A 12,605-nucleotide genomic window follows, 5' to 3' on the forward strand; every position below is an offset into this window, starting at 1 on the left:
TTATATAAACATGCTCACACGTCCTGTATCTCTGAAAAGAAAATGAACTCCTAACCACAAAGTTCATTTCTGAAAGAATTTTCTGTCCACAGAGGGTCCACAAATGCACATTAAATCACATCTACTGCCAGAACTGTGAAAGCATTTCACATCTCAGTGGCCTCAACAGCAGGATGCATTCACCACCCTGCACCTCCTCTGACTTCAGCAGAAACAGAGGACACCCCATGCTCACCAGGAGTGAACATCAGTGAGTAACCCACCCCCAGGCACTCTGGGTTTGTACCAGAGTAGCATACTGCAGAAATTATTCATATGTACTGGAGCTGAAACAGCCAGGAAGACTTTAGTTTTATTTGTTTCTTTAGGAATCATCTAAAATGAAAATAAATAAAATAAGGAGAGAGAGAAGAGAAATAAAATAAAGGTTTTTCCTAAGGTGGCTCAGGCTCATTATGGCCCTGAAAACAATGACAATATCCTACAGAACACACTAAGAGAGTGTAAGTAGTCATCAGTAACAGGTGTTAACCCTGACAGTAGTCCTGATCTAAAACTGAAAAATAAGATGTAGTAGAATCTGTTTGAGGGTGGGTTTGTTTGTTTTTTTAAATCAAGAAGACCCCTTTTAATAACCACATGCATTTCAATCAGTTTTACTGAACAGAGTACAGACAGAAGAAGGAGACCTAAGAAGGAGGTATGCCATTCCACTCCCAGTTGTCTCACACAAACAGCTGACAGGGGAGAAAGGAGATGAAGAAGCAGAGCCTGTGAGTCCAGATAACACAGAATATGTATTAAATATCCATAATCACTTTGGATAAGAAGAACAAGAAGCACTCACAGGCTGTACTATGAGCTCAGCTCGCGTCAGGCAATCTGCACAGTTTTGCAAAAGCTCCTGGATGGTGTTCTGACGTCTGGACATGGTGCAGGTCCCATTCTGGCTGTTGTGGGGGAGAAGAAGAAGATGAAGTAAATACAAAGCAACTGTGCGTTTTGAAGAAATACAAGAAACACAAATTCAGAACAGTTAAGAGAAGTTACATGAAATAATCCACCTCATATAGGTTCACATAGACAAACACACATTAACTGCACTGTGAAATTTCAATGACAATTCCACAATGGCAGAGCCACTTCATAGTCCTGCAACAGCAGACATGAGTGACTGTACCACAGGATAGAGTAGAACATGGAAACTGGCATGCCATAAAGGAGAAAGCTTGTCTCCAGCACAGGTATTTGTAGCTTTGATCGACAAAACTTTGGCAGTATTACAGCGAGAATGAATTATTCACAATCTTTGTTAAAGTCAATACATTAGAGCATAGCTTTTGTGTGATGTAATTGTTCATGTTACCACACCAGCCATCAAATGTCACGGCACACAAGGAAAGCAAGATCCTCAGCTAGGCAAGCACAGGAGCACACAAGTCCACACAAGTGTAAGAAGGGCCATTTTATCAGCAGAAATGCACAAAATCTAGTGCAGGGTCTTAGGAATGAATTGCAAGATACACAAGCTGCTACAAAAATAGATATAGGGCCTGGAGTCAGAGGCTTTCTTACAAAAACATAAAGTGTGAGTTTGGCATCTCCAAGTAAAACTCCAGAACGAAAAACACTAGTGAGGGAAAAAAACAAGGCAGATAACAGGGTCATTACTGCTGTCTTGCACATAATCTACTGCATCCATACTGCCAGAATGCTGCTTTTACAGCACTTAGGATTTAGCCATCAAAGTGAGCCACTGTAGTTGAATGGGGGTGAGGTGCTTCAAGTGAGGAACCATTCTTTGGCGATGGGATCAGACCTCCCAAGCAAGCCCAGGCGGCTCCTAAACCCAAACACTTGCCAGTGAAACTAAAATAAACCACTAACAGACAGTAAGAACTAAGGTGTTTCCAAGCCTTGCCTAGTTTTCTAACTCCTCACAGTAGGTAACCTTTTCCATTACAAATCACTGAAGAGAGAAGCATTCCTTACAACACTAATGCCAACAAGAGTACCAGTGTGAACCTGTCCAACCCAGAGCCAGCAAACAATCAGGATTCAATGGAAATCTTTCCACTGACTTTAACAGACTCTGACCATCCTTCACAAAAGGAATTGTGACAATGAAAAAGTAGAACTGTCCTTGGAAAATCACTGGAGTGGTGAGAAACATTCAATATTTTTAAGAGCTTTTCTGCTCTTAAGAAAAAGCTCTGTGATTTTCATGCACCATCAGCCTGCAGTTGTCCTACCAGCTCATCTGGAACAAACAGAAAAGGTTTGAGCAACTTTTCAGCAGCTTCCCCCATACCAGGGAACAGACCCTCAGAGGTGTAGAGGCAGAACTGCAGAGTCACTGGATGACATAAAACAAGCTGTACACATGCTGCCCCCAGCTTGTACTGTGACCCTGTGGCTGCATAAACGCTGCGCCCCACTGTGCTATGCACCCCTGTGTATCTTGGAAACAGCTTAAAGAAAACAATTATGAAAAATAACATATGGGTCTGATTTTGTGCCAGGCTTTGTGTCAGCTTCCTTTTCTAAATCATTCCTTCTCCTTAGGCATCACTGCTGTGTTTAGATATAGAAATATCTGATTGTATCCAAAATTTACATTTAATTACACCCGCAATTATTCTCATGAATGAAACATAATAAAAAGAAGAGAGAGGAACCTTCTAAGCAATTTTCTCTTTTTAGAACATTGAAAGAGTATTTTTTTCTTGAATCACTTTTTCCATCATGTTCTGGCAGCTACAAATGCTGGATATCCATTAAAGCCAAATGAAGTATAGATGGTGACCAGATTTATACTGTAACCGGTCAGTCTATCTCCACTGGCTTCAGGAAAACTTCACTGAACTCAAAGACATTTCTCCACAGTGACAAGAAGTCTAAACAATAGCTATTATAGTTAACACGGTAAGAAATTGTGAAGAAAAGCTATTTTCAAATGAATCAAAATATTAAATTAAAATATAAGGAAATAGAAATACAAGCATTTTGTGTTCATTCTAATGATGCTTGAATGCCACACCCATATATTGCCCAAATAATTTAAAAAATTGAAAACCTGAAGATGGCTGAATATAGATGAACAAAACTGTTTCAAAAGCAAGAGCAGAGGCCTTGAAATGAGAGGCTTAAGTACCCTCTATCTAGGTCTTCAAAGAGATTAACAAGTTATTTGTTGATAGTTCATGGAGACCTTCACAAGAAGAAAGCAGCACATATTTAAGGCTCTCCAATCCAGCAGATAAAGATATAACCAAAATAATGGCAGAAGCCGGAGCTATACAAACTGAAAACAGAAAAGAGCACACTATTTTATTAATGCTTTCTTTGTTGTTAAAAATCTAACCAGTTTTGCCAGTGAAAATACAGAGATCAATCCTTTGATAACGATAAAAAGGTCATGGTGTGTTAGAGGCACTGGCTTTCAAATCTGTCAGAAGACAAAACAGAGCTACATGGCGTTATTGGGGCACAATCAGAAACAGCAGATGCCAGCATAGCAGCTGATGTTTGATGGCATAGCTTCACCAAGCCAACAGGAATCAAGAACTTCAAATTTGAAGGAGATTTAGCTGTATAAACATGCCCAAGGGCATAAATCAATCTCTGAACTAAAAATAACTAAAAATACTTAGCGAGACAATACTTCAACAGACATATACTAATTGGATACAACAGATGGCACTACCACAATCTCACAGGGACACATCTTCAATACTTTTCACCCATGTGACATGAAGGTTCTTCATTAGCAGTTTCAAAGTCCCTCAGTATAATCTACCTCTTAATGAAGCCAACAGGCCTTTAATGAGGATGAACAGATCAAAGCCGAAACTCCAGTTCAGAGTAATAAGACAACCAGCCTTGAGGCAGTAGGAAACAGACAGCCAAAGTAAAACCATACCCAACACAGAAAATACTGGACCAAAGAAACTGAGGCAAACCCTGAACATGCTAGACAGCATCATAGCATGGAGGCAAGAACAAAGCTGGATTTTTAAAGTAAAAAAATGCAACCTACATGGTACATAAAAACATATCTATGTCCCTTAGAAAAATGTAGGATACCAACAATCCTCAGAGAACACAGATTAAGTGGATTACTTTACACAGTATTTTGTCAGTATCTCTCTTGTTTTGTCTGATTTTGTTTACATGAAACTGAATGAGTTCAGAGTAATGTTTGGTCATTGTAACACCTACTGCTGCTATGACAATCTGATTTAACTGGCAGCATTTAAACCTCGAACCTATGAATAGAATCCTGCTGTATCCAACACCGTAGGCTCACCATGCAGTGAAAATATGGGCAGATTTTTCATTTGTTTTACTGCACCTCTGAAAATGCAGTATATGTTACCAATCATTCCAGTAGAAATGGAAAGAGCTGAAGGCTGGTCTTTTAGCAGGACTCATAACAAAAGAGTGCACGGTCTACTACTAATAAATATATGCATTTGCAATAACCTGACTATTTGCTGTGCTGCTTTGGTTTTGTAAACCCTGCAGAACACTGCTGAGTGAAACAGACTGGACTGCTTTTGACCTTAACTATGTATTTGTCCCTACAACTCATTTTAGACCATGGCACTTATTTGGAAGGCAACTCATTAATTTCAAAAAGGTCCTATTAAGCAGAGTTCTTTATTAAAATAACTTAATTTTAATAGTCATTAACTATTAAAGGAACAAAGGAAAACAAAAGGGGTTAGCGTCTTGGTTTCAAAATTACGAAAACACTTCAAAACACAGATGAATTGCTTTTACTTGGGATGTTGAAATGTAGGCCTGTTGCTCTCCACTGTCAGGAGAGCTCTAGGAAAGGCATAGCATCTCCCTGTTGTCATTCTGTACAGGAGCCGCCCTTTTCAGTGCGTGTCAAGGCAGAACACATTGCTCCATTGCTATACTACCCTTCTGCTCTCCCTGAGAAATGAGCAGAAATGCTGCCACTGGGATTTGGGCAGGACAGCAGCTCAGGCAACACCTCCCTGCTGGAATATACCCTAACTGAGCTAAATCCAGCCATCACTTTACTGTTGAATCCTCAGTGTCTGAACTAGGATTTGTGTTTAACTGATGAGCAGTACCCGTGATCCTTACAAGACCCCCAGCTCTACTGAAACAAGAAAGAACTATTCCTGCTTTTCCTGAAAGGGACTGAGAAACACGCTCCAGGCCATATGATGAGCTATGAGTGTGGAGGCAGACATGTCAGCAGTGCCCACATCCTCAGAAAAAAGCAGGGCTGAGTACTGCTGGCACCGACTTATTCAAGCAGGCAAAAAATTATCCCAGGTGATGAGTGATGCACTTTGAATAAACCAAATACCTTCCCAAAACACTCGGCTTGCACCCTCACAGGCGCACTGTGGGAGCTGATCTCATCACTGCAGAACCCAAGGGGCAGGGAAGCCAGCTACCTTCTGCTTTCTCATTTGCCTCCTGCTGCTGCAGGACCTGCACACCCCCAGCACAAACACCTGGACCGTGGGGGCTGCTCTGGTGTCTGCCTTTGCTGGTGCACATCCAGAGGCTGCTGGGTTATCCAGGGTGTGATCAGTGCCCAGAGAAGCAGGGCAAAGGAGACACAGGAACACATCCAGCAATTCTGAGAAGCCTTCCCACAGCTTCATAGCTCCCTAAAGCTTTGGGAGCACAAAGAGGTTGCTCTTGTCCTGAAGATACTATTTAAAACAAATTAGAATAATCTTTGTTAAATTTTCCAAGCCCTCCACAAAACTTCTAGTCTTTTAAAAATTCAAAGCTTTTAAATGTTTTTATTCATTCAAAAAATGGAGGAAGCTTAAAAAGAAAGTATTTTGGCAGATCCAGAATATTGAATGATTCCCTTAACTCAACAAGAACAACAAAAAAAAATGCTCTTCTTTTTCTTGACACTTCCCAACCCCCTCCACACAAACTTGTTTGAACAAGCAAAAGATTCATAAAGGGATTACCTGGTATGCCCAGGTAGGCAAGTCAGAAGAAAAACCTGACCTGGAATCTGCATTCCCAGCACAGAGCCTGCACATACCACCGCCCATCCGCCACCACCTGCCAGCTGGGTGTGTGTGTGCTGGAAAACGCAACGGCATAAAGCTGGCGAATCACGACATCCATAAAGAATGTAACCAGGAGTTAAAATGCTGCAGTCCAGTTTTCCCCCTCCTGCCTCAGAGGAGGTGAATACAAACTGTCAAATCATCAAGAGCTCTCCCCATATGTCTCTGCTCTAACTAGGACCAGTTTCAGCACACCACAGCCTCACCAAACTAGTCCCATCTGCCAAGTATGCACATAGACCAGGGCTTCCATGATGGCTGGGAACCTCAAAAAGACCTCTGCATTTGGCACAATCAGGCTCTAAATACCATTAAAATTGTGCAAAATAATCTAGCAGGCACTAGTGAATTATTGAGTTATTAGGACCCCCGAGGCTTAGTGCCTTCAGAGCATGCAGGGTTTCACAAGGGATGGTGCCACACCTGTTCACAGAAAGTCCTCCTGCTGTTTCCCACTGGTATGAATCACCAGGAGCAAGAGAAGCGTTCCCAAAGGCCGGACCTGCCCGATGCAGCAGGCTGCTGCTCACACGCTGCCTCTGCCGCCTCCAGGAGAGGCAGGTGCTAAACACTGGCTCTAGCCTGGACCATGGAAATACAGCTCTGCTGGAGAGCAGCAAACCCCCTGCTCCTGACAGAGGCTTCCACACCTGCACGTCCCTACAGGCACACGGGAAAGGCACAGCCCCAGTGCCTCCTCCTTTCTTTCCCTGCCAGCCAGAGCCCGGCGCAGGCTCTGCAGGGCAGAGCAGGCAGGGCAGGTATTCCCCAGCAATTCACACATTCCTCCCTTTCTCCTTTGAGCAGCTCAAAGGGGAAGTTACCACTCCAGCTCTTCCACTGCTCATCTTAGCCAGGACTCTACAGATCCTTACGAGACTGATGGGAAAGGCAAAAGTGTGGCTCTGAGTCGTTTTCTCACGTTTACTTTGTTTATTGGTCCCTCAAAGCAGTGTCAGGGCAGGGAAGGTAATTTTCTAACTGCTTTTCTAACTTGAAGCACAGAAGTTACATTAATCCTTAAGTAGAACTGTGTAAATTAATTTATGTTCATGTCACCCAGTGACCGTGAATCCTAGGCTATTTTTTCCCCTAATATCAGCAATGATAAATAAAACTGCACGACTTTGCGTTTTTTTCTTTTCTCTCACAGTTTATCAGACTTTCTATCTCCATAGCAAAGGCATTGATAAATATTTGACTGATGAATTGGCACTTTAGCAGCGTGTGACTCACTGTCAAGCTGAGTATCTGTACTCTGGGCCAAGCTCATCCTGAGTTCCCAAGCCAGAAGAAACCGGGAATGTTGTAAAAGCACCTTGCTGAGCCCTAAGGGTAGGGAGCGTCTCATATTGCTCTGTGAGTAATGTACTGCTCAGCACAGACTTGTTTGGCAGAATACGCCCCAAAACTTACAAGACTAGACCCTAACTTGAATCCTGCTGCATTTAAAAATTAGGGTAGTGATCTTCCCCATTGAAAAAGGAAGCCTCAGTTTTCTAAGTTCAGTAGATGCCACCAAACTTTGGCACCGAATATGTCAGGCTAAATGCAATTAATAAAACCAGTTCCATAGATGATGGCCCTGATCCCAATCAGGGATCAACAACAAGCAGAGCATTTAGTGGATTTTCAGCACACAAACACGTGCAAAATCAGGAAAACCTGCTTTTTTCATTAACTGACAATAAATGCCTTGCTTTGAAATACATTTTAACTCATATCAGCACTGCTTAAAAATAAGCCTATGCAACTCAGTAAGGTGGTAAACATACTCTGTTGCAAAAAAATATTTAAACTATTTGGAATGGTCAAAATTTTTCACATAAAACAATATGTAAATGAATACATATACACATACATTTTTTAAAATCTCAATAGTAATTGTCCTTAGTTCCACCCACCAGTCTCACAATAAAGCAAACAGGAGCTTTCATGAAAACCTCCTTGCCAGACATACCTTCCCAGAAAGGAGATATGAATATTATGTTATAAAAAGCAAATGAAAGAATGTTGATATAAGGTTGTTAACCTCTTGATCAGGTCTGTCCTTTCCACTCTTGCTACACCACCACTGAATGCTACAGAAAGAAGAGCCTAACAAACTAGAGACTGGCTTAAAATATGTAACTATAGCCAAAGAATGCTAAATTAAAGGAAAGCATTTGTCCTCTAGTGAAAGTCGGGAGTGATATGGAAATCATCCTAGTGAATCCAAATAGAGTTGCACCAGTGTAAAGAGAGGAAAAAGAGAACGGTCCAGAAGTAACACACACTGCCATTCATTTTTCATGGCTGTCTCCTGTAAACAGTAAAGGTATTTGCAATGAAGCACCACTAGCAAAACAAATCCTCACGCAGGCAGTGCAGCAATGGCATTTGGAGTCCTAGTGAGTGCACTCCCCAATGCTGCAGTACTGAATCGTTCTTATTATATAGCAATAAATTGATATTCTCATAGTACTGTATTGGTAACTGGATATGTTTGTTGCAGCTGTTGTAACTAACTTACCTATGCACACAACAAACAGAGAGTCAAACAAAGAACTTAAACTAAGAACTGGGCAAAGTAAACAAAAAATCCGTAGAATGCAAGTTTTGACATTCATTCAGTGGTCCTCTAGCAACTGGTCTGACATACCTAAGCAGAGCATGCTGTTCTCTCTCGGATAACCCTAATTTTCTACGGCCACTTATAGATAGATCTGTTTGATATAAAAAAGCCCGCTTTTTCTCATCTGCTGTTTATTTACTATGTATGTTTAATTCTCAGCCTTTTGCAATCTAATTATGTACTATCCATAAAATTAGGGCTTTAATTCTAATACAAAATACATGACAGGGCTTCCACATCAATTCCTGAGTCAGTGGCATCCATAATTAGACCAATAGACTTAATACAGCCATTCCACACACACAAACCAGTCACCACCAGCTGTGCTTTGTGATGGTGCTGTACCGCACACCAGCACTGCTTTCTTCAGTGACTCCAACTGCTGCCTGCTTTTCAGTCCTGTGAACTCCCAGAGAAGGAGATAAATGGAGAAGTCTCCATGATTACTGCACTCTGCAGAAAGCCCTTGTCAGACTTGATGTGCACAGATTGCTGGTACAGCTGAATTCATGAGAACAGCCAGGATTCCCTTAGCCAGGATTCACAGCTGGCACCCTGCCTACAAGATCTTGACTGTGCTCACAGCACCAGGGCAAGCAGAAAGTTAAAAAGGTAAGAGGCGAGGAGAGCAGACCGATGTTACTTGTCATGTGTCTCTGCCCCCTGCCACCAAATGTCAGGGATCGCTCTATAAAACATCATGGCTTAAACTCCCAGGCTTTGCACAAGCTAGAAACAAACTCAAAAATTAACAAGAGAGCATTTCCCACTAGTTAAAACTGTTTTACAGCCCTAGTTATGCAACTAGTTGGGGAAGGCAGAGCCCGGGTGTATGGGGTATAAAGCAATTCACTTCGGTTCACCCTGTTTTGCGTCACTGAGCAAAGTGGGGGTTTATCAGCACACAACTGTTGGGTCAATACAGTCAACACAGACCCATTTACAGCCCTCAGTGCAAACGGGAGACATTGTTTTTAGTCCTGCTACTCTCTTCAAGGAGAGTCACCACCAAAAGCGGTTTTTTAAAAGTAAGTTCTTCGCTTGCATTTAAAAGCCTTTTAGAAGTTAAGACGCCTCAGGGAGGAACAGAAAGAAGAAACTTGGAAGTTCCCGCACGCAGGGAATCCCACCGCGAGCGGGCTCACGGCATCTGTCCGAAGGCGGCCCCGAGGGAGCGGGCCGGGGGCCGGCTGGACCGGCACCTACCCGTATCCGTCGGACGCGTAGTCCCCCCCGTAGGTCTTCTGGTAGTAGTAGGTCTTGTGGGTGTGGGTGGTGCCGCCGCCGCCGCCGCCGCCGCCGCCCCCCACGACATGGGAGCTCATCTCGTAGCGCAGGTCGGTGCCCGACTCAGCCCGCGCCATGCGGCCCAGGGTGTTGATGCGCGGGTGGGACCCGCCGTTGATGCTCATGGCAGCGGGGGAGCCGCCCGGGGCGACACGGGGCGAGGGGCAAAGCGACGGGGAAAACGAGCCGGACCCGACGGCAGGAAAGGCATTCACGGCCGGCAGCGCCCGCCGCGGTGCCGCCGCTCCCTCGCAGTCCGCCGAGGGCCGGGAAGAGACGGGAGCCGGCGATCGGGGCGGCCCGCAGGTGAGGGCAGGGCAGGAGCGCCGTGCGGAGCCGGGCGGGCGGCGAGGGCTGCTGGTGGCGGCGGCGGCAAGAGCTGAGGTCCGGTCCCGTCCTGTCCCCTCCCCGCCGGCAGAGGAAAGGCGAGGCCACACCTTTCCGTGGTGGTTTTAAGCGGCGCTCCTGGGCGGGGAGCTCCGTGCTCCGCTCCTCCTCGGCGGCCGCCCCGGGCTCCTGCGCTGCCCCGGCCCCCGCCCCGCCGCCGTGCCGCTCCCCGGTGGCCGCCCGGCTTCTGTCACCGTCGCACCGGTGTTCCCACCGCCTTTCCCGGTGCGTGTGCTGCCCTCAGGAGTCGCCAGCGGAGGTTGGAGTCCGCTGGAAACTTCCTGCCGACCTGTCCCGTGTTTGCGGGCTGGCGCTTGCCCTGGAGCTGCGGTCGAAGCCGCGGGGCGTGGGGCGGCTCGCCCGAGAAAGGGAGAGCTGCGGGGAGCATGGAGGGGGGCAAGGTGTCCTCGACGCCAAACACCTTCGTGCCTCTCCGGAAAGAACCCGGCACCTGAGCAAGGCAGCGCTGGGTAAATCGGCGCCATTCCGTCGAGGATGGGTCCGGTCACTGGCAGCTGCCCTCTGCCCTGCACATCTCAGGGTGTTGATGATACATGTCGGGAAAACAACGTGCGTGTTTCATCAATTCCAAAACACACAGGGTCCGACATTCAGGAGGGCTTTGGGCACTCCAAGCCCGGTGTGGTTCTGAAACAGGGCTGAAACTTGTGCCCCAGTGCGTGAAATGTTGGACTAGTGCCATGCGCTGACTGCGTTTGTGCCCGAGAAAGAAGGCGTTCAGAAACAGGCATTTAAACTTGTCTTTTCTCCTCAGATTTTCTTGATTCCCACCTTCTGGTACTCTGAAAGTTGTGTTTGACTTTCGAATAGGCCATATCTTAGGAGACAAAGTCGTTTTAACACATTCATGCATGTACAGTCTGTCGGCAAAGGCAGTTTGCTGTAGGATGCCCGGAGGAGCCTTTTTTGCCAGCCAGTGACCATTGGATTAGTCTCAAGTGTCAAGTGAGCACCATTTCTTAGCTGGGCTCAGTGGCACTGCCTCAGCTGGTCTGGCCACTTGCCCGTGGTGTTGGAAAACAAAGATGGTCAGATTTTAAGAAGCAGCAGCCGCTCATGAATAACCGTGCCAGGTTTTTCTGAAATAATCTTGAGGCTTTCATCCCGATGTGTAGTACATGAGCCAGCCGTATCAGCACTGATGCTCTGTGACAGCACACCTGCTGGAAGTTTTTTAAACTTGTGTGAGATTACCAGCAGCCCACACCATGCATAAATTCTTGGGCCTGTTTCTGTCTTTTCTGCACTCCTCATTCTCCTGGTGTTTTAAATCCAAGTGATGGGTCATGGGGCAGTAAGTAACAACTAGATAAATATATCAAAGGATATGATTTCCTCAACTATTCAGGAGAAAACCCGAATGCGTGCAGTTCTCCTCAGTGCCGCTGAAACTGCTGGGACTCTGTGGGAGCATCATGGCACAGATCACATGAGAACCTGCCCTGCTGCTGGAGGTGATGGGCAAAGTGTGGCGTGGAGGAGGCATAAGAGCTCCTCCAAGCAAACCTGTGGTTGCTTGGTCCTGAAGGGCAGCCTGGAGGCACCCCCCAGAGCTGTAAAGAGTGCTATGGAAGAGGCAGAATGCAAGGTGGCTTATTATATGTGAAGTCATACAGTGACTTTTATATTGTAATATATAGCCTGCATTATATGTAATGTGAATCATTATATATGAGTGCATATATATATGTATACAGACATACATATATATTTGTGTATATATGTGGATTCGGGATCCTATTTTGAATACAGATTACATCTGCACGATTGGATGGTTTGACATTACATTTCAAAGCCATAAGGGAGCAGAATACAAAATAAGGATGAGTAAGAAAAACAAATATAGAGGCTCAATGATGTAAAGAAGGAAGGAAAAAAGTAGAATACAGATGTAGAATAGGCAGGAAATGCAGAATGAGGGAAACTTGAACTTTGTGCTTTGATACTCCATCCAGTCCAAACTTTTTGAAACGTAAATACAAATCTCTGAATTAGTACCACTAATATACACAAAAGTCAGATTTTTGCATGGTGTTGTATCAAGCCAGGCATTTGTATTTAGACATACAAACATAAAGCTTTTTTCTTATATTTTCCTTATTTTCCCAGCAAGTCCCTTTGAAAGCTGTCCATTTATACGTATGCATATTTAGAGATCCAAAAATATTACACTGATTTGAGGTTCTTGCTGAGTTTTAGCACCACCTCCAATC

At 44.7% G+C, this 12,605-nt stretch overlaps 1 protein-coding gene across 2 annotated transcripts in view; it reads right to left on the minus strand.

The window, feature by feature from the left end:
• DSP (desmoplakin) overlaps positions 1–10,124 on the minus strand; it is a 38,825-nt gene extending 28,701 nt beyond the window's left edge. The window contains exons 1-2 of one of the 2 annotated variants that reach the window (XM_014885856.2): positions 9,904–10,124; positions 848–950 (exon numbers count right to left, since the gene is read on the minus strand). In XM_014885856.2, coding sequence (XP_014741342.2) covers positions 848–950; positions 9,904–10,109 — 309 coding nt within the window. In that variant the 5' untranslated portion in view covers positions 10,110–10,124. The remainder of the gene's footprint in view (positions 1–847; positions 951–9,903) is intronic. The other variant, XM_014885857.2, reaches the window with a different exon arrangement.
• Positions 10,125–12,605: the final 2,481 nt, after the last annotated feature.

The sequence above is a fragment of the Sturnus vulgaris genome, chromosome 1, assembly GCF_052056855.1.
Source record: "Sturnus vulgaris isolate bStuVul1 chromosome 1, bStuVul1.hap1, whole genome shotgun sequence".
In the NCBI taxonomy this organism is placed as follows: domain Eukaryota; kingdom Metazoa; phylum Chordata; class Aves; order Passeriformes; family Sturnidae; genus Sturnus; species Sturnus vulgaris.